Source organism: Pholcus phalangioides, unplaced genomic scaffold (assembly GCF_987345545.1).
Source record: "Pholcus phalangioides strain wild (caught in Gottingen) unplaced genomic scaffold, Ppha-v1.0 ptg000039l_1, whole genome shotgun sequence".
In the NCBI taxonomy this organism is placed as follows: Eukaryota; Metazoa; Arthropoda; class Arachnida; order Araneae; family Pholcidae; genus Pholcus; species Pholcus phalangioides.
In genome coordinates, this window is record NW_028301625.1 from 24,450,809 (window position 1) to 24,470,485 (window position 19,677).

The 19,677-nt window shown below is 38.3% G+C and overlaps 1 protein-coding gene across 1 annotated transcript in view; it reads right to left on the reverse strand.

Annotated features, from left to right (window-relative positions):
- The window catches only part of LOC149065740 (potassium voltage-gated channel protein eag-like), a 236,362-nt gene that overhangs the window by 34,960 nt on the left and 181,725 nt on the right, over positions 1 to 19,677 (reverse strand). The window contains exons 6-7 of the mRNA XM_089253728.1: positions 17,996 to 18,124; positions 16,174 to 16,298 (exon numbers count right to left, since the gene is read on the reverse strand). Of these exons, the coding sequence (XP_089109854.1) occupies positions 16,174 to 16,298; positions 17,996 to 18,124 (254 nt within the window). The remainder of the gene's footprint in view (positions 1 to 16,173; positions 16,299 to 17,995; positions 18,125 to 19,677) is intronic.

Sequence of the window (19,677 nt, forward strand, 5' to 3'; positions counted from 1 at the left end):
TTTTTCTTATATTTCTGAAGAAAAAACCCCCCTATCCATATCTTACCCATGTTAAATTCAACTCACTTTACACAATTTCGTCTTACGCTATCATTTTGTGGAACCAATTAATCGCCTAAAGTGAGGGACGAATGTACAGTAGAACCTCTCTATAACGGACACTCACATCGAAGCACTAATCATCAATGGGACTATCATTTGATTCCGTTCAGGACAGGTTTCCGTCTCATAGGGTACGAACATAGTGCACACTGGTTTCTTATTCTGCGAGTCGTCGCCGTTACGGATTGGTAAAAAAACTTGAAATACAGGTTTTTAACCAATCTGTAATGGCGATGACTGGCAGAATTGGAAACCAGCGTGCACCATATATATATATATATATATATATATATATCCATACCCCCTGGGTGATCCAAGACGTCAACTGATGACCTCTTGGAACGGTGATCGATCAGCTATACATTTCCAATGCAGTTCAATGCATGAGCAAGATATGTTATGAGGAAAAACAAACTTTTCTCTCATACATAGCTGCGTTTGTCTGACATAAAAGCATCGATGTCTATTACACCATCTAGCCAAAGCAAATTTAATGTAGGGCAACGGGTTCCGTTCACAATCCCGACAGACGAAATCCCGACAAGTCACAATCCCGACAGACGAAATCCCGACAGGTCAAAATCCCGACAGGGTCGAAATCCCGACAGGTCAAAATCCCGACAGGGTCGAAATCCCGACAGGTCAAAATCCCGACACGGTCGAAATCCCGACAGGTCAAAATCCCGACAGGGTCGAAATCCCGACACTGTCCAATTTAAAAATTCAATTTCGCCGTATAAGCCGCACTTCGTGATTTCTGTCGGGATTTGAATTTCTCGCGGTGAGGGGCGTGCGGGCGCCGATGAGAATGATAAATTGCGATCAAATAAATTTTTCAAATTTTAATTTCGCCGTATAAGCCGCACTTCGCGATTTCTGTCGGGATTTGAATTTCTCGCGATGAAGGGCGTTGGGGTGACGATGAGAATAATAAATTGCTATCAAATAAATTTTCAAATTTCAATTTCGCCGTATAAGCCGCACTTCGTGATTTCTGTCGGGATTTGAATTTCTCGCGATGAAGGGCGTTGGGGTGACGATGAGAATGATGAATTGCGATGAAATAAATTTTTCAAATTTTAATTTCGCCGTATAAGCCGCACTTCGCGATTTCTGTCGGGATTTGAATTTCTTGTGGCAAGGGGCGTTGGGGTGACGATGAGAATGATAAATTGCGATGAAATAAATTTTTCAAATTTTAATTTCGCCGTATAAGCCGCACTTCGCGATTTCTGTCGGGATTTGAATTTCTTGCGGCAAGGGGCGTTGGGGTGACGATGAGAATGATAAATTGCGATGAAATAAATTTTTCAAATTTTAATTTTGCCGTATAAGCCGCACTTCGCGATTTCTGTCGGGATTTGAATTTCTTGCGGCAAGGGGCGTTGGGGTGACGATGAGAATGATAAATTGCGATGAAATAAATTTTTCAAATTTTAATTTCGCCGTATAAGCCGCACTTCGCGATTTCTGTCGGGATTTGAATTTCTCGCGACGAGGGGCGTTGGGGCGCCGATGAGAATGATAAATTGTGATCAAATAAATTTTCAAATTTTAATTTCGCCGTATAAGCCGCACTTCGTGATTCCAGAGGCCTGAGTTAGGTCCGACCGTTCATCGCATACAAGTTCCAAGGAAAAATTGATATTCTTTGCCTTTGTAGTCTAGTGGGCTCACCCAGAAAGCTCGAGAACGTGGGTTTGATTCCTAGCAAGAGCACAGGTGAATTTTTCCTTCCTAACTTCATCTCGCATCAGCCAACCGTTGAAACCTTCGTATAGATAGCGGAAAGTGATATCATCCTCGGAAAATACAGTGTGTGTGGCTCAAAACAAAAAAATCTAAATTTTTCTTTGATTTCCCGTCCTTTAACTTCCAATTTGAAAGTTGTTGCATTGTCTCTCCTGATGCCAACAGAAAAATTGCATGTTTCTCAGTGCAATATTCGCTAAGATATTTGAATTCGAAAACTGGAGAAAAGTTATGAAAAGACAGCAAAAACTAATCGACAACGCTCCTTCCCCAAATTTATGCTGTCCTTTCCACCTTTCCTTCGAATTTTGAATTCAAATATCTCGGCGAACATTGTACTTGTCAACTTAGATTTTTTTTGTTGGTCTCAGGAGATACGGTGCAGTCACTTTATAATTAGAAGTTTTAAAAATTTATATTTTTTTATTTTGTTACACACTGTGTTTTCACTCTCAAAACTGGTACAGGGTAATTTTTGAACGCCTTTTGAGCATTTTTTCAAACTGAAATCATCTCTACCACGGATGGTTGAGAAGACAATGGCCGTACTAACTCTTAAAGGACACCCTGTATGCAACTACACTACCACACAATTTGCATACTCTCTTCAAAGCCTTAAGACCAACTTAGAGATAGAATTTTAAGAAATTTTTTTGGGAGTCTCAACAGTATAAAATAAAACTATTGACAGAATTTTATGTTTATAGCTTCGTAGTGAGAAGGGGGGAATTGGGGATCCGGTCCCTTCGAAATGAGAGAAAATGATTGAAATAAGGTAAAACATGGCCAAATATATTATTTGACCACCTTGTCCCCCCCCCCCCCCGCATGGAATTTCTAGATACGGGCCTGACCTTCAGTGGTTGCGGCTCGGCGATGAATCAGTGAATTAAGCTGTCAAGACATGTAATTTTATACATATGAATAAAAATATTTATCTACTATTACATTGCTTTCGAAAACCTTGAAAATTTTAAATTAAGATCTTCATGAAACGGTCTAACTTTGTGCAATATCATTTGACATTTTAAGTCTATTTGAAACTTGAGCGAGAAAGAATTTCGAAAAATTCTCAAAGAAAATAATAAGGAACAGCAGTGTTTGTGGAGGATAGAAAAATCGATAAATGCCAGAAAAAGGCAACCCTGAATCCTTTGCTTTTCGCCAAGTTGGAAAAGTAAATGAATTTCCAAATTATTGATCTCCATTGATCATGGTATGCGCCACAAACCACTTGCAGCGACAAACGGAAATCCCGACAGAAATCGCGAAGTGCGGCTTATACGGCGAAATTAAAGTTAGAAAATTTATTTGATAGCAATTCATCATTCTCATCGTCGCCCCAACGCCCTTAATCGCGAGAAAGTCAAATCCCGACAGAAATCACGAAGTGCGGCTTATACGGCGAAATTAAAATTTGAAAATTTTATTTGATCGCAATTCACTATTCTCATCGTCGCCCCAACGCCCCTCGCCGAGAGAAATTCAAATCCCGACAGAAATCACGACGTGCGGCTTATGCGACAAAATTAAAATTTGAAAATTTTATTTGATCGCAATTCATCATTCTCATCGTCGCCCCAACGCCCTTAATCGCGAGAAAGTCAAATCCCGACAGAAATCGCGAAGTGCGGCTTATACGGCGAAATTAAAATTTGAAAATTTATTTGATAGCAATTTATCATTCTCATCGTCACCCCAACGCCCTTCATCGCGAGAAATTCAAATCCCGACAAAAATCGCGAAGTGCGGCTTATACGGCGAAATTGAAATTTTAAAATTTATTTGATAGCAATTTATCATTCTCATCGTCACCCCAACGCCCCTTGCCGCAAGAAATTCAAATCCCGACAGAAATCGCGAAGTGCGGCTTATACGGCGAAATTAAAATTTAAAAAATTTATTTGATTGCAATTTATCATTCTCATCGTCACCCCAACGCCCCTTGCCGCAAGAAATTCAAATCCCGACAGAAATCGCGAAGTGCGGCTTATACGGCGAAATTAAAATTTGAAAAATTTATTTCATCGCAATTTATCATTCTCATCGTCACCCCAAGGCCCCTTGCCGCAAGAAATTCAAATCCCGACAGAAATCGCGAAGTGCGGCTTATACGGCGAAATTAAAATTTGAAAAATTTATTTCATCGCAATTTATCATTCTCATCGTCACCCCAACGCCCCTTGCCGTAAGAAATTCAAATCCCGACAGAAATCGCGAAGTGCGGCTTATACGGCGAAATTAAAATTTAAAAAATTTATTTGATCGCAATTTATCATTCTCATCGGCGCCCCAACGCCCCTTGCCGTAAGAAATTCAAATCCCGACAGAAATCGCGAAGTGCGGCGATTATACGGCGAAATTGAATTTTTAAATTCGACCGTGTCGGGATTTTGACCGTGTCGGGAATTTGACCCTGTCGGGAATTTGACCCTGTCGGGATTTCGACTTTTCGGGATTTTGACCTGTCGGGATTTCGACCCTGTCGGGATTCTGACCGTGTCGGGATTTTGACTTGTCGGGATTTCGACCCTGTCGGGATTTTGACCTGTCGGGATTTCGTCTGTCGGGATTGTGACTTGTCGGGATTTCGTCTGTCGGGATTATGACCCACACCCTAGGGCAACACCAAGTTTTCTATCTCTCAGGCACTTGCGCTTATCATCGTTTGAAAAGGGGGGGGGGATTCTGATAATAATTATTAATAAGAGAGGTTTTAAATGACTCAAGAGCTTTTTGAAGTTCTCCATGTTCGAAATATCCACGTTCTACAGAATATGGACTCTGAAATTCACGAAAAAACTCAAAACAATGTTAAAATAGGCATTCATGGCTGAAAAAAATTCAAAAGCCGTTTTTACAAAAAACGTGCGCCATCTTACAAATTTTCACGTATGGCCACAAACGCTGAGAGAACACGGGTACCCACTAAGTTATACATGCTTAACCCAAAGCCCGCGGACCAAATATGGTCTTCAGAGACATTTGGTGTGGCTGACATCAAACCTAATTTCCGATAAAATAAAATAAGAGGTACATTTCCAGATCACCTAAGTAGCCGACGGTGCAGTTCCACATCACCTAAGTAGCCGACAGTGCAGTTCCACATCACTTGAGTGGCCCGTAACACATTCTCAGATCACTTAAGTGGCCGGCGGCGCATTTACAGATCACTTAAATGGCCAACGGCACAGTTTCGGAGCACTTAAGCTGCCCGAAGTGCAGTTCCATATCCGCGGTACATTCCTAGATCACTTCAGCGGCCCGTGGCACATTTCCACATTTTAGTGACCGGCGGCATATTTGCAGATCACTCAAGTGCCCTGCGGCACATTTGCTGACCACTCAAGTGACCCGAAGCAATTTACAGGTCATTTATGCGATCCGCGGCACATTCCCAGATCACTTAAGCAGCCCGCAGCAGATTTACCGATCCAAGTACATTTATATCATCCAATACATTTATATCACTTAAGTGGCCCGCGACACGTTTCCAAACCAGTGAAGTGGCCCCACTTTCCAAAAGGTTGAACACCCTTGCACTAAGCCAGCTCCGGGTGAACTTTTTTACTAGTGGGCCAAAAAGCAAAAAGAAAATATTTTGGCGGGCCGGACATATTCGGACATTGATTCATACTTGCAATCTTTATGCTTAGAAGTGAACACGGGGGTATGTCGTATTCTTCGAAGACTGTCACAGTTTCATTGCAAATGAGGGACAATGGTTTATCCTTTACAACTGTGAAAAATAAATGTGTACATTTTAATAACTTTTATACATATTTATTAGAAAGTGTTCCATTTTTTGGATACGTAAAAGTTTTTAAATCGATTTCTACATACATGTTACGGTAAACGTGATAAATCGGTCATTATACATAATAACCTATACAGTCTGATCCCGTTTTAACGAATACCGTTATAGCGAAAATCTCGTTTTAACGAACACTTTTCTAATCCCCCAAATAAGTTTACATAGGAACAATGTTAGGTAACCTGGAATTCCTTTATATCGAAATTTCGTTTTAACGAAGCGATTCCTCCGGTCTTTTGGCGTTCGTTATAACGAGATTCGACGGTATTATGTATAATAACCGATATGTATACATACTAACCTAAAGTTACTATGCGTACTTAGCAATCGTCTTCGTAAGTTTGATAAATTTATCATTTTTATAGGCGAATATGCATAATACCTAAGCGTCGTTGCAATATTTGATAAATACTTGAAATTTATCACCTTTTTATCTGTGATTATGCATCATACTCTAGAATAATTGGTGAATTTGATAAACATAAAAAAAATTCCAAATCAGTCAAGGATTTGTGATGAATATATAGTCGGGCTCCGATATAATAACAGACCTTTCTATCGTTCCCCGATATAACGATACATGAATGAAAGCCAGGGGCTCTGCCACTGGACTTGTTAGTGTGTAGCTAGTGTTGTGTCTGATATGTCAGTGCTGCCATCTATGCTTCAAATAGCGAGTGAAGTGTAATGTGATTGAATATTTGTAACGTTGTAGGCCTGTTGCTCTCTGTGGCGAGACTTTTTAACGCGGAGATCGGCTCGCATTCGCGCCTTGAAGTTGGGAACCACAGAAAACCAACTTCAGCCGACCACCATAATGATACAATACATGCATGAATTATAATGTATAATATATATACAAATACAAATACAACGCCACAACAGGCAAATTGCCCAACGAGGTGGCTGACTTAAGAACATCATGGATCCCCGAGCCATATAGCCCGATCATATAGTACTATTTATCATGTTTACCCACGACGCGAGCCTTGAGTATTATGCGTAATCGCCGGTAAAAATGATAAATTTAGGCAAATTTATCTAACTTAACAAAATGGTCGGTAAATATGCATAATAACCGTATTTTCATCACATTTTTACCGTAACATATATTATCTATATTCTCACAACGATATTTTTTATATGCAAAAAAAAAACCCCAAATGCAAATACAAATACAAAGGCCACAACAGGCAAAATGCCCAACGAGGTGGTTGATAAAAGATGTCCATAAAAAATATTTTCAGCTATTCCATTTATTCAAAACCCTATTAGAGAAAAACTTCCTGCGGTACCACAACCTAGAATTACCCCTTACCAATCGATACTGCTGTTCCTTAGTCAAAGCAGTTGATTGACGGTGTATTAATATCACATAGTCCATTCTATCCATCCCGTTGAAAATTTTAAACGCTTCAATCATATCCCCCGACATCTGTGCTCTTCCAATGTAAACATTTAAAAAAATCAAGTCTCTCTTCATAGCTCAAGATCAGGGTGCCATCAAGAGCACGCGTGGCTCTTCTCTGCATCCCCTCGACCAAGTCAATGTCCCTCTGTATGTATGGTCTCCAAAACCTGACGGCATACTCCAATCCTGGGCAAACTATGCCCCAAAAAAGTGGAAGAATCACTTTAGGAGAACGCGTAGAGACCTTTCTGACAATGGAAACCAAGCATTTTATTCGATTTTTTGACCCCCGCTGAACAATGTTCAGAAAATTTGAGTCACTCATCGATAAAAATACCCAGATTGGTGATCCCGGTATAATAACACCATTCAACTCGTAAGTGAAACGTGGGTTGTTCGAACCAAAATGAGCGACCATGCACTTGCCACCGCAAAAAACACATTCTCCATTCATTTGTCCACGCTGCAATTCTGTTTAGGTTGGTCTGGAGCAACTCCTTATCGCTTTGATTCCCGACTATCCGATTAGCTTAACAATCCTATCGAGTTTATCGAAATGAAATTTCGATTTTTTTTTCATTAAAAAATGAAAAAAAGTATGGAGCCAAAAACACTTCCTTGAGGGACCCAACTTGTGACAACTGTACAATCAGAGAATTCCCCGTTCACCATAACCCGTCCCATGGGGAGAACGACGCGAGTAATTCGAAACTTGCGAGCACGGGGCAAGGGGAGCCACCACTATAAATCTTTGCTAGCTTTTCCGACACAACTCTGCCTCTTTTGAGGTAACGGAAGTAAGGTGCTGTGCATCAGTCCGGGGTTATGTGTGAGTGGTTCTATCTATCTATCTATCTATCTATCTCTTAACCACGATTCTATCCGATTTTCAACCCCAAAATGAATTTTTTTAAAACACTGAAATTAACATTTCTAAACTATCATTTTAAATCTCCAGCGGGCCAGATAGAACCTCTAAGCGGGCCGCATCTTGCCCATCACTACACTAAGCGAACCCTCCGCAGTTGCTTCCACCGTACTACGTACAAACAAAATGCTGTGAGGTTTAGTAACTAACTTTAGCGAAAAACAAATACAATTTTCCAAAAAAAAAAAATAATAATAGATATAAGAGTTTTTATTGGTATATTTCGTATCAGCTAAAAAGATACTATAATTTAAGGGGGAGCAATACGAATCCTAATGCCTTCAAAGAAGTGCCACGTATTTCAAGTGCAGTAGCGACGGAATTCTAAATTGGCAATCTGCCAAGTTTTTCTGATAAATGAGTCCGTTTTAGCTTTGTATTTATTATATATATATTTTGTTTGGTTCGTCATATTGCTTCGTCTTATTACCCATTTTTTTACTTTTGGAGCCTATTTTATCAAAATATTTGTGTTTGAAGAAGAGAGTTCGTCATTTCCACTCTCTCTCGCTCGCTATAGCCTATATTGCATTTTATTTCCATTTATTTTGTGGAGAAAAAAATTCATTAATAATTGAAATGCATATATTACTTTTTTTTCTATTCATATATATCGGTTGAATTTTTATTTAAATTTTCGTTTTCCGTCAACAGTGGAACCGAAAGATAATCTTGTCGATAAATCTTGATCAGATAGAGAGCTGTGTTCTTAATACGCGGTGATTAAATTTACTGTTTAATTTTGAACGTTAAAAATTCACTCAATGTTATCGTATTCATCATGGATATGCTACTCGCGGTGAACATGATTAATCTGGTTATTATGCATAAGAGCCAGTAACTATGCGTAATTGTGGATAATTTTGGTAAGTTTGACGTAAGTCATAATCACAGATAAAGGCGATAAATTTCATGTATTTATTGAATTTTTTTTAAATTATAATAATAACGTAATCCTTACGTATTCCCAAGAGATCCGTGAGATCTCTCCAGCGAATTGGTTAGTGTTGGTAGACATCCGTGCCAGAACCGGGATTCGAACCCAGAACTGCACAGTGAGAAGCTAGCTCCCTAACCACTGGATTGTCAGGCGGCAACCTGATTTACCAACCACACTTGGTTGTTATGCATAATCGCCGATAAAAGTGATGTTTTCAGTATTTATCAAATTAATCAACGACACTTGTGGGGCATTATGCATATTCGCCGGCAAAAGTGATAAAATTATCAAACTTACCGAGATGATTGGTAAATATGCATAATAACCGGTTATTATGTATAATAATCGATTTATCACATTTACGGTAAAAGTTATATTGTATTTGTGAGAAAATCACACATGTGTGTGTGTGTCCCAACGTATGACAGCTTCTTCTTCTTCACCGTACGTGCACCTCGTACACATTGCTCTATGGAATATCTAACGAATCGGCACATGTCGGAATGTGTGTTCCGAGTGTATGTGTGGCCCCTAACGTATTCATGTTGTTGAGTTGCGCTTGTTTAGTGTTCATGCTGCCATATGTATGCATTTTCATGTTATGTCCGTATCGTGTTGTAGGTCTGCCTGCTCTCTGCGAAGAGACTTTTTTCAAATGGGAGACTGGCTTGCATTCACACCTCGAAGCTGGGAAAACCAACTTCAGCCGACCACACCACTGTACCGTCAACGGGATTCAAACCTGGATCCTCAGGATGATGCCCACGCGACCGCACAGCGGCAACGAATAACAGCTACTACTACTAAACCAGACATGCACCTCGTCTATATTCCTTTGCGGAACCTCTAACGAATTGGTACACGTGGGTGTATGTATAGTGAACCTTCCGTGAAGTTTGTTCCTGTGTAATGCTTGTTATGTGTAGTGCTGCCATCTGCAATCATTTTTTTAAACTATGAGTTTTTTCCTCAACTCATAGAGCGTGAAGTGCAATGAGTGAATAATTATAACGTTGTAGGGAGGCCTGTTGCTCTCTGCTTCGAGATTTTTTAACGGGGAGATCGGCTCGCGTTTGCGCCTCGCAGTTGGGAACCGCAGAAAACCAACTTCAGCCGAGATCACCACTGCGGCGACGATGACCGAAATAACAGCTGCGGCGTTGTGTTAGTTTTCCGAGAAAACGATTTCACTGCCGTAATAGGAGCACGAAATTAAGAAACATTTCCAGGGGCCTTACGTAAAACACAACATTAAATAAACTACCAGCATCAGCATTTCATGATTATGTTCTTGGGAAATAAAACAGGTCACGACCTTTAACCTTTAGCAAATGACCCACTCGACGTTAGTTTTCGGGTAGAGAGGAATTGTGCTCTAGCTCTTTTTATTGTCATTTTTGGAAATATTAATTGCTATGTGATGGGATTCCCGGACGAAAACGTAAACGGTTGGTGGTTTATTTGTTGGGAAACTTCAACAAACAGAAAATTAGATGGGTTTTTTTTAAGAATAAGGCTATGTTGGTGGTTTTTTTTTCAATGGGGGGCTCAACGATAAATAGAAGCTACAGAGCTTTTATGTGTGCTGAGATGCAAGAGAGAGAGACTCATTTCGTGGTGGAGAGCTATTTATCTGATGCTCTCTTCATCCGGCGACATGAGTGGCATCCAGCCAACAACGGAACCTACTTGAAGCGATAAATAGTGGTCGCAGATGATGGCAAAAAAAAAAAGTCGGGTGGACTGGTGTGGCTCTAATCAATCGGGACCATCTTCATTGTTCTTGCACGATTCCCTTCAAAGGAAGCCTCACCCTTAAATAAATAATTAGGAATTCCTAAGCTGAAGGATTGTCTCCGGGTGTGTCCGATGAGAACAAAAGCTGCTTTCGTTTCCAGCTGTTAAAGGTCAAGGTTCGGATAAGATTATTCCCACCCATTTTAATGTCAGGAACACACGAGACAAACAATAAAAGAGCGCGATATGACGATGTTCCAAGCCAAAGAGAGTGTTTCCCAAACCTCGAGTACGATGTTCCGTGAGAAGGATCCCGATAAAATCTCTCTTTCTATGATTCAAAGAGCCTCGTCTTCGTGCTACTCACTGAATATAATAGGAATCCTCAGATATGGAGATTTCGGGACATCATTCGAGAAAGGGTTGCCAAAGCGCTTCGGAAACGTGTAGAAGAGTGATATTATCAGCGGAATGCTCGTTAGTTTTCCTGCTCGGAATCTTTGTTTAAATTTATTTGATTTACGGTACCGCTGAAATCACTGTTCAACCTTTATTGGTTATGCAGATGTAAAATAGCAATGGACTTCAAGAAAGCAGAGCGAACAGACTTTAATACAAAAAAAAAAAAAAAAAAATCAACATTCGTAGATATATACAGTGAAGCTTCGCTACAACGGTACTCGATATAACGATAAATTTCTCAACAATGATATTTTTTCGAATCTTGTTTTGCCTTTAGTTTAATGTTAAACTCCTCTCGATGCAACGATGAGTGTCTATAAGTACGATAAATCCCACTACAACGATATTTTTTTAGGATATTTCGAAACCGTTACAACGATATTTTTTATATTTCACTTTGTTCACCTCCATATATTTTTAAATTCCTCACCAGTGTTTGTTCTTTCTGGGTTTTTTTAATAATACCGGTATTTTGCACTATATACCGTTCGAGAGTGTTAAGCCGGGATTACACTATAAAAGTCTGATAAAAGATCTTTTATAACACTTGAGAAAAAAAACAACCAATAAGCGTATCGGTATTGCATTCGCTCGAATGTAACCAATAGGATTATTGATTGTTCTTTTTTCAAGTTTTCTAAAAGATCTTTTGTCAAATTTGTATAGTGTGATCCTGGTCTTGATGAAGTTTTCGTGACGCTGTACTCTGTGTATGAGCAAAAATATTGCGCGGAAAACTATTTATAGGGTAAAACAACTAACTCAATTTTATTCATCAAATAATCAATTAGAATGTTTTGATGCTGAATAGATATTAATGTTGGTGCTAACAACACCAACTTAGAAGAGACGCCAATTACAACATAAATTTGGTGGCGCTTGATGATAATGCTATCCGTCGATTTAACGATAATCCCTCTACAACGGTATTTTTTCTTGGTCACAGAGTATAGTTATATCAGGATTTCGCTGTATTCAATTTTGGAAAGTATTTTTATAAGTTTGGAAAATTCAGAGTCGAAATTCTTTTCATCAGTAATACTGACGAATTTAAATCGTTCATTCTTTATACTTTACTATCATAGAAACACGTATTAAAATCGGATTGATTTTAGATTCATCCGGTTTGCACACGTGTAGATTTTATGATACTCTCCTAAATGTAAAGAATCGATAGTACATATACTTCTACATACTTAGTTTCGAATTATAAGTAATCGTTATAAAGAGTTCTTATGCATCAATATACGTGAGGCATTTAACTCTTACTATCTATGAAGAATGTGTTTTTTTAGATACTGTCTCGTCGAATCAGTCGGTAACAGCATTAGCATGAAATACGGAGGCTAGTAGATGCGTAGAGAATGACATAATAAAAAAAGAGCAAAGCGAAAGACAAAATAAATGGGATTTTTGGTCCAAAAACTAGCGAGACATGAAGCTCAGACGATCAAACGGCACGCGATGTGAAAATCAAGACATGACATCAAATGCCCTGAAGCATTTTATCACTAATGACAATCAATAAGAAAGCAAAACCATTTTGCTCAATGCTTATCGACATCATAAATACATGCATGTTCCAAGAAATCTGTCAATCACGTACGTCCGTGGAGAGAAGCGGTAAATCTACTCATATATACGTAAATCAACCTTAAACGTATGCCATCTTTCTGTAAAAGTTATGGATAGAAAGAAAAACGCTATATATATAATAACCCGATTCTATGAACCGTGTTTCTCAACGTTTCTGAATCTAAGGACCAGTAAAATGTCTGAAACAATTCGACGGATCACAAACTTAACACATGATGGTGTCCCGTATTTTACGAGACTGTCGGAATGGCCAGAGTTTTGGCTATTCAAACTATTCTATACACTTGTCCCGTTCTTTTCCAAGGAAGCTTTTTTTTTTTTTTTTTTATAATAACGTGATCCACACGTATTCCCAAGGGATCAGCATGATCCGTCCAGGGAATTTGTTAGTGTTAGTAAACATCCATGCCCGAACCGGGATTCGAACCCAGACCTGCACAGTGAGAAGCTAGTAATTTGAATTTGTAATGCATACCAAAGTCGTGAATGATGGTAATTTTTATAGCTTATAAATCATATTATGATAGTTATGGCTACATTTAAATTAACAGCGGTTTCCAGTAGTCCTTCATTTCCTAAGCATTTGTAATTTTTCAGCAATTTTAGCAACTATTGTTGATTTATGGTTACGTTTTTGGTGACAGTCGACGATGTCCCGTATTATGCCGTGTTTAAGATCCTAGCTTCCCGTATTTTACCTAAAGAAATACGGTCACTAAGTCATGTGACGAATGTTTTTCAAGAAATACATCTTTTGTAGTGCGGTTTGCAGCAGCCCTTTATTTCAGCAAATTTTGCAATATTTAGCAAATTCGTCGTAAATTGCATTTTTAGGCTACAATTAGTGATATCCCGTATTTAGGGTCACAATTTCCTGCATTTTCACTAGTTTGACGTTATGCACAAGAGCCACCGCAAAAATTCACACTAGAAATCTTCGGGGTGCCAGGGATGGATTAATTTATTTTACATTGATTCCTATGAGAAAAATGATTCCGGTTTACGAACAATTCGGCTTACGAACGGACTTCAGAAACGAATTAAGTTCGTAAACCGAGGATCAACAGTTTTTCCTAATGTACCAATCGTTCAGTGTGTTGAGTATTCAGTAATGCAATTGGATCAGTATGTACCAATTCGTCAGAAATTCCGTACAGGAATGTGTACGAGGTGCATGTTCCGTTAAGTAGTACGTAGTAGTATGTCCTATAATGTGAATTTGAAAAAAATATATTTTCATAGAATTTATTTTTTCAGTTGAAATGCCACTCATCAATAAACCCCTCATGTAGCAATAAAATATGTCATTAGAGGTTTCAAAGAATTTCAAATACATCATTTGCTCATGGAATTATTGACTGTTACCATGTTCACAACTGAAGGTTAGCTATTTGCCCAACGAAACAAGAGAAAATTATACCTGGCTTCCTGCCACCTTTATTTCTAGGTTCGTAATATTAGGGAAGGAGAATGTTTTCTCGGCATTGTTTTTTTGTTTTTGTTTTTTCCTGGAAAATAGCCAAGTAAGAAGACTGTCCAGTGCCCCTTTTTTTCCTCCCCATAGCATTCTGACATTCAATGTTCAAAGATTATGATGTGGAGAACTTAGAAGGGTATGTTTGCCTTCCGCCGTAAGTTTAAGGAGTCACGTAAATTCCAGCTCCACACGAATTACCAGTTCAACCGAAGATGAACAACTTCTTAATAAATAAGTTCTTTCTGCAGTATCTTGGATACATTTTTATCGCCGTGGGGAAAATACCGAGTTATACGGCTCGTAATTAATTACCGTCTTCAAGAATCTGGATGATCACCCGAAATGCGGAAAACTTTTCAAACGAATAATATATCTTCTTACCGACTTTTATATTTATTTCTCTTTATGTATACAGGGTGATTCAAAACTAATGGTCAAAATTTGAGAGGAAGTAGAACACACCTAAATAAGCGTTTTTCGTCATAGAATGCGTAATCGTATGTGAAGTATTGAAGTCTCTTATGACACGCCCGAAACAGAAGTTGAGGATGCATCGTACACCGTGAGCAATTAATCTTAGCGGAAATACACGGTGGCCGAAAAGTGTATGACACATTTGAAAAAGCAATTAAAAAAACAAACAAACAATCGGTTAGCATTAAAACACTTATTATGGCGTAGAGGTTTTTTTTTTTTTTGATAAATTAAAAAAGTACTTCAAAATTGCATTCACAGGTGGCGTTACATTATAAAACACTCGGCATAACACAGTGTTTCCCAAAGTGGGCAATATCGTCCCCTGGTGAGTGATGGAATGGTCCGGGGGGGGGGGGCGATAGAAGCTGCTGGTTTAACATAGGATGCTATGGCTTCGCTTGAGTGTGGGCCGATGAGAGAAAAACATTTCTGAAGAGGGGGCGATGGAACAAAAAGTTTTGGAAACTATGACATAACACATAAAAAGCGACACAAACAGAACATAATTAATGTTTATTACGATATTTGCGTTTTGTAAAACTACCACATTTAAATATGAGCACCCACAAGCTCGCACTACATCTAAACAAGTGTTTCTCAACCTTTATTCGTGGCCATGGGTGAATATGCCATTTCTAGAATGACGATATCGGAAGGCGATATTTTCATATTACATTCCAGTGTGCTTAGCAACTTGCGGCAAATAAGTATGGTATGCAAAACGCCCCATTTCTGGATAACGAAAAATAAGGCTTGCACATTTCGTTGATCTGTTGCACCATCCACACTATTTATGTAGCTTTCTATGTGTTATGTCAAGATTTTTTAGTAATGTAGCGCCATCTATGAATGAAAATTTAGACTATTTTCAATTTAGTTACAAAAACTAACCACCTTCTTAACCAGTTAAAAAACTTCTCAGCCACCTCGTTGGGCATTTTGGCTGTTGTGGAAAGGAATTTGTATTTGTATTTGTGTAAGTATTCCAGTGCAAATCACGCGTTTCTGTGCTAGTTAGTTGATTTTTTACGAATTTTCAAAATGTTTCAAGGACTTTTCATCCACCCCGTATAGTCTACGGGGTTCTAAACAGTTCGCCTATTTATGATGCGAATGAACTAGGGTTCACTGATTCTGTGACCACGTGCGTCCTCGGATTATTGAGGGTACATCCAGAAACAAATTCGGTAAGACTTCTTGTAGAAAAATACGGAAAAATTACTTGGTTTCGGTGAGGGAGAGAGGCACACAGACTGTGTGGGTTATATGATCACTACAAGGTGCTTTACGTATTCTCTGCTCCAAATTGATCACACATTCTCTGTGCTTGTTTGGGTGTGTTCTTTTTATCTCTTTTTAAAGATTTTACTATCAGTTTTGAGTCTTTTTTCTGTATTTGTATCGTCCATGACTCCATGGGACTGGCATTTACATTGTGTTTCTAAAGAACAAAAGAAAAGTTTGATTCATAACTTACATGTGCTAGCTGTGACTGTTTCGCGGTATCGGCTTTCATAGAGCTCAGGTGAGAAAACTGGTGCACTAAGACAGATCGACTCCTAGTGACCGACCTGGCAAGGCGTGCGAACTTGCTAAGGCCCACTAGAAAAAGCAAATTAAAATATTTTTTATATTCTTTAAATGTCATATGATGATCAAGATCATATTATCCTCCGTAATTTTGAGATTAAATAGATGGAAAGAAGATCATAAAAACACTGAATTTATAATCATACACCAAGATCACCAATCGAAAATATTAGTGAAACATTGTTAGCAAAATAAATAAATAAAAAATAAAAGATCTGCTGAAAAAAATTATTATTTAAATGAGTCACGCTTTTATGACAGCTGATCTGGTATCTTATGCAAGGAAAATATCCGAATGATTATAACTCTACTATCAAAAGTTTTCAAGGGGAAAAAAAATACACGAAAATTTTCAGATTTCTTGAAAACATGATAAATTTAATGAATGCTAGTGACATTAGGTTCACATATAGGAAAGTGCTTAAAATCTTCTCCACACATATCGGGACATGCTTGTATACGCCGTAGAATGGCTGACAGATCGATGGATAGTGTGTGTCCACTAAAGTGAAAGCAACATGAAAACGAGCAAAACCGAGTTCACGTCTGTAGTAAGATTTCAAAATTTTTTTGGATGCCCGGTCCTCTCAAAAAGAAATAAAGTATTGGATATTTCAGTGTTTCTCAAAGTGTCGTCGAGGTTCCTAGGGGCGTCGCCAAATTTTGTCAGGAGCTTCGCGGCGAGCTGGAGATATTGATTTGTGTGCTTATTTATTCTTTGATGTGGTTCTTTTATATGAGAAAATAGCTACCTAACTACTACCTCTGGCAGAAAGTGTTCGTTCACCCACGAAAACACTAGCAATGCTACGTTTAAAATGCAAAAATAAAAAAAAACAATTCTTTTTTTTCGAGTGAAAATTTTTGTTAAAATCAATCATTCTGAATTCGGAATAAATGACAAAAATCATAAATTTATTACAATTTGATCGTGATAATCAATTCATAAACTTGTAATACCCGAGAGACGGATTAAGGGAACTGAGCATCGTGAAGCGTACAGTCAACTCAAAAGTCTACAAAATACTTATTTTTTAATTTTGTTTTTTGCCGTTTTATACGTAGCATTGCTAGTGTGTTCGTAGGTGAACGAACACTTTCTGCCAGGGGTAGTATTCTAGGGAACCGCAGATGAACCATGAATAAGTCAAGGGAGCCACGGGTGACAAAAGTTTGAGAACCACTGGGATATGGTGATCGTAGCGGCACTCAATCGAACTCCAAGGAAAACTTATCAAGCTTTCGAATTTGTAATCTTCATAATCTATCACATTTTGTTCCAAATTGTTTTCCATATGGGTCGTTGAGGAATGAGTCTTTGGAAATTTGTATGAGCTTTTTTTATTTCTTTAAAGGCCCCTCTATAGGAAAATAATTTTCTTTTTAAATGTTAAAAAATTATGATTGTTGTATTAATTGGACAGCTTTTATATAAAGGAAACCAAGTGCCATCAAACCGAAACTGAGAAAAAGCCATTTAAAGTTATCTTCGATTCAGTTATCTCTTCAGTTTGGTAGTTGGTTCAAGTGCACATAGACACGGCATTACAGCCTATATGTCTCTTGATTCTATTTAGATAAAAAATTCCACCTCTTTCAATAGTTCACCTGTCGGTATATTTAAAAAATGTTAAAAATTGCGCTTGGTTCCTTTTATATAATCATATAGGTAAAATATAAGTCATATAGGTGTAAAGTAGGTTTCCAACCTTTGGTTGCATCTTCTTCTAGAGGTTGTTTGAGTGCGGTGATATCCCGAAAGGTGAGAAGAAACAGGACCACAGTGTCTTTCTCATTTCTGATTGGAGCCACGTGCAGTAGAAGCCACAACGGCGAATCTGTTAAAAATATACCACACGCGTATCATTTCACATTAAAATGAGATGCGTAATAATGAACTAAAAAAAATAACGCATTTATATCGAACTTGTCGAGACAGTTCATCGATCAATTTCGTTTTAGACAAACCATAAAAAGATCATTTAATGTATAATTTTTATTGCAATGTCGGTTAAACAGCTGCTTGACACACATTATACGTTATATTTATTAAAAATGCAGTAAATTGATGTTTCCCGATTAACCTGCCCCAAAAAATGATACATATTTTATTATTTATTCTAAACTTGAAGTGAAACGTGAAAAGTTTCCAGCCAAAAGAGAGAAATTCATCAATGATATTTTCCCTCGTGTAAAACGTTTGATAGAGAAATATAAAAAATACTATTTTCATATGCTGCTACGAAGAATGTAAATGTCACCTTGTAAACTTTGTGTCTTCTTTCATAACACATAAAGACATTTATCCCGTAGCATTTGAATGATAATTCGTCCAGATATCGATAATTGAAATTTTTGGCTTTTGTAACTTTTAACGGTGTTTCTCGTATTCCTTTTTTGAGTCTCGATTTTTGACTGGATTGAGTCATAGAATTTTTTTCCTTTCGCACATATTTTGTGAAAAACTTTGTATAAATGACCGTGTTTTTTCATATCTGGAGACTCTCTGGCCAGTGTGTGTTTCAGTTGTGCCTTTCCTTTCGAACGACAAACTGCTCTTACATTTGGTATGTAAAGCGAGTTCGCGGAACCACTCACATATCAGAGCTGGTGACTCCAAGTAGTGATTAACTGGTAGACGATTTAGTATACTACATCCACGTGTGTATTGGCATCGTATCCTGGAGGTATTTTCTAGCAGGATATTGCTCGGAAGTACGCGGAATTGGGTGACATAGGCATGTTTCCGCCTGGTTGCTACACTTAGCTTGTTCAGTTACCAGATTCATCCCTAATAGAATATATAAGAGATAATCTTGAAAGCTAAATTGGACAGCTTACGATTTTATACGATGCAGAGGTCTAGTTACAGACACTTTTGAGAGATACGCTTCATGATATAATACGGGGCATGCATGTCACCATTCCGGGACGTATGTGGCAACATTTCTCTGAAAACAGAATGATGGTCATTCATTTTCTTTAAGAGGACCACTGAAGTTTCCTTGTTTTAATTTTTGTGACTTCGTGACTTTTGGCTGTGGGAATTTCAGAAAAGCATTGTGTTTTGTGGATATACAGGGTGGGCAAAAAGTCCGTAGAAACTTTAAAAATTCATAAAAACCGGAAAAATAACCGAAATAGAAAACGGTTTGCAGGGTTAGCATCACTAGGTCACGGGAATATTTTTAAGACAAAAAAAACTAAAAAAACAGCCGATAGGTGGCGCTGACGTACACAAGTCAAAGAAAAGATACGCAAATAACGAACAGAATGCCTGCCTCCATATCGTTTATTATAGCAGTATGTGACAACCACCACAAGGGATAACACATTGCAGGCGGGTCACAAATCCAGCAACGGCAGAGTGCAGCAGGTCCACATACACGGT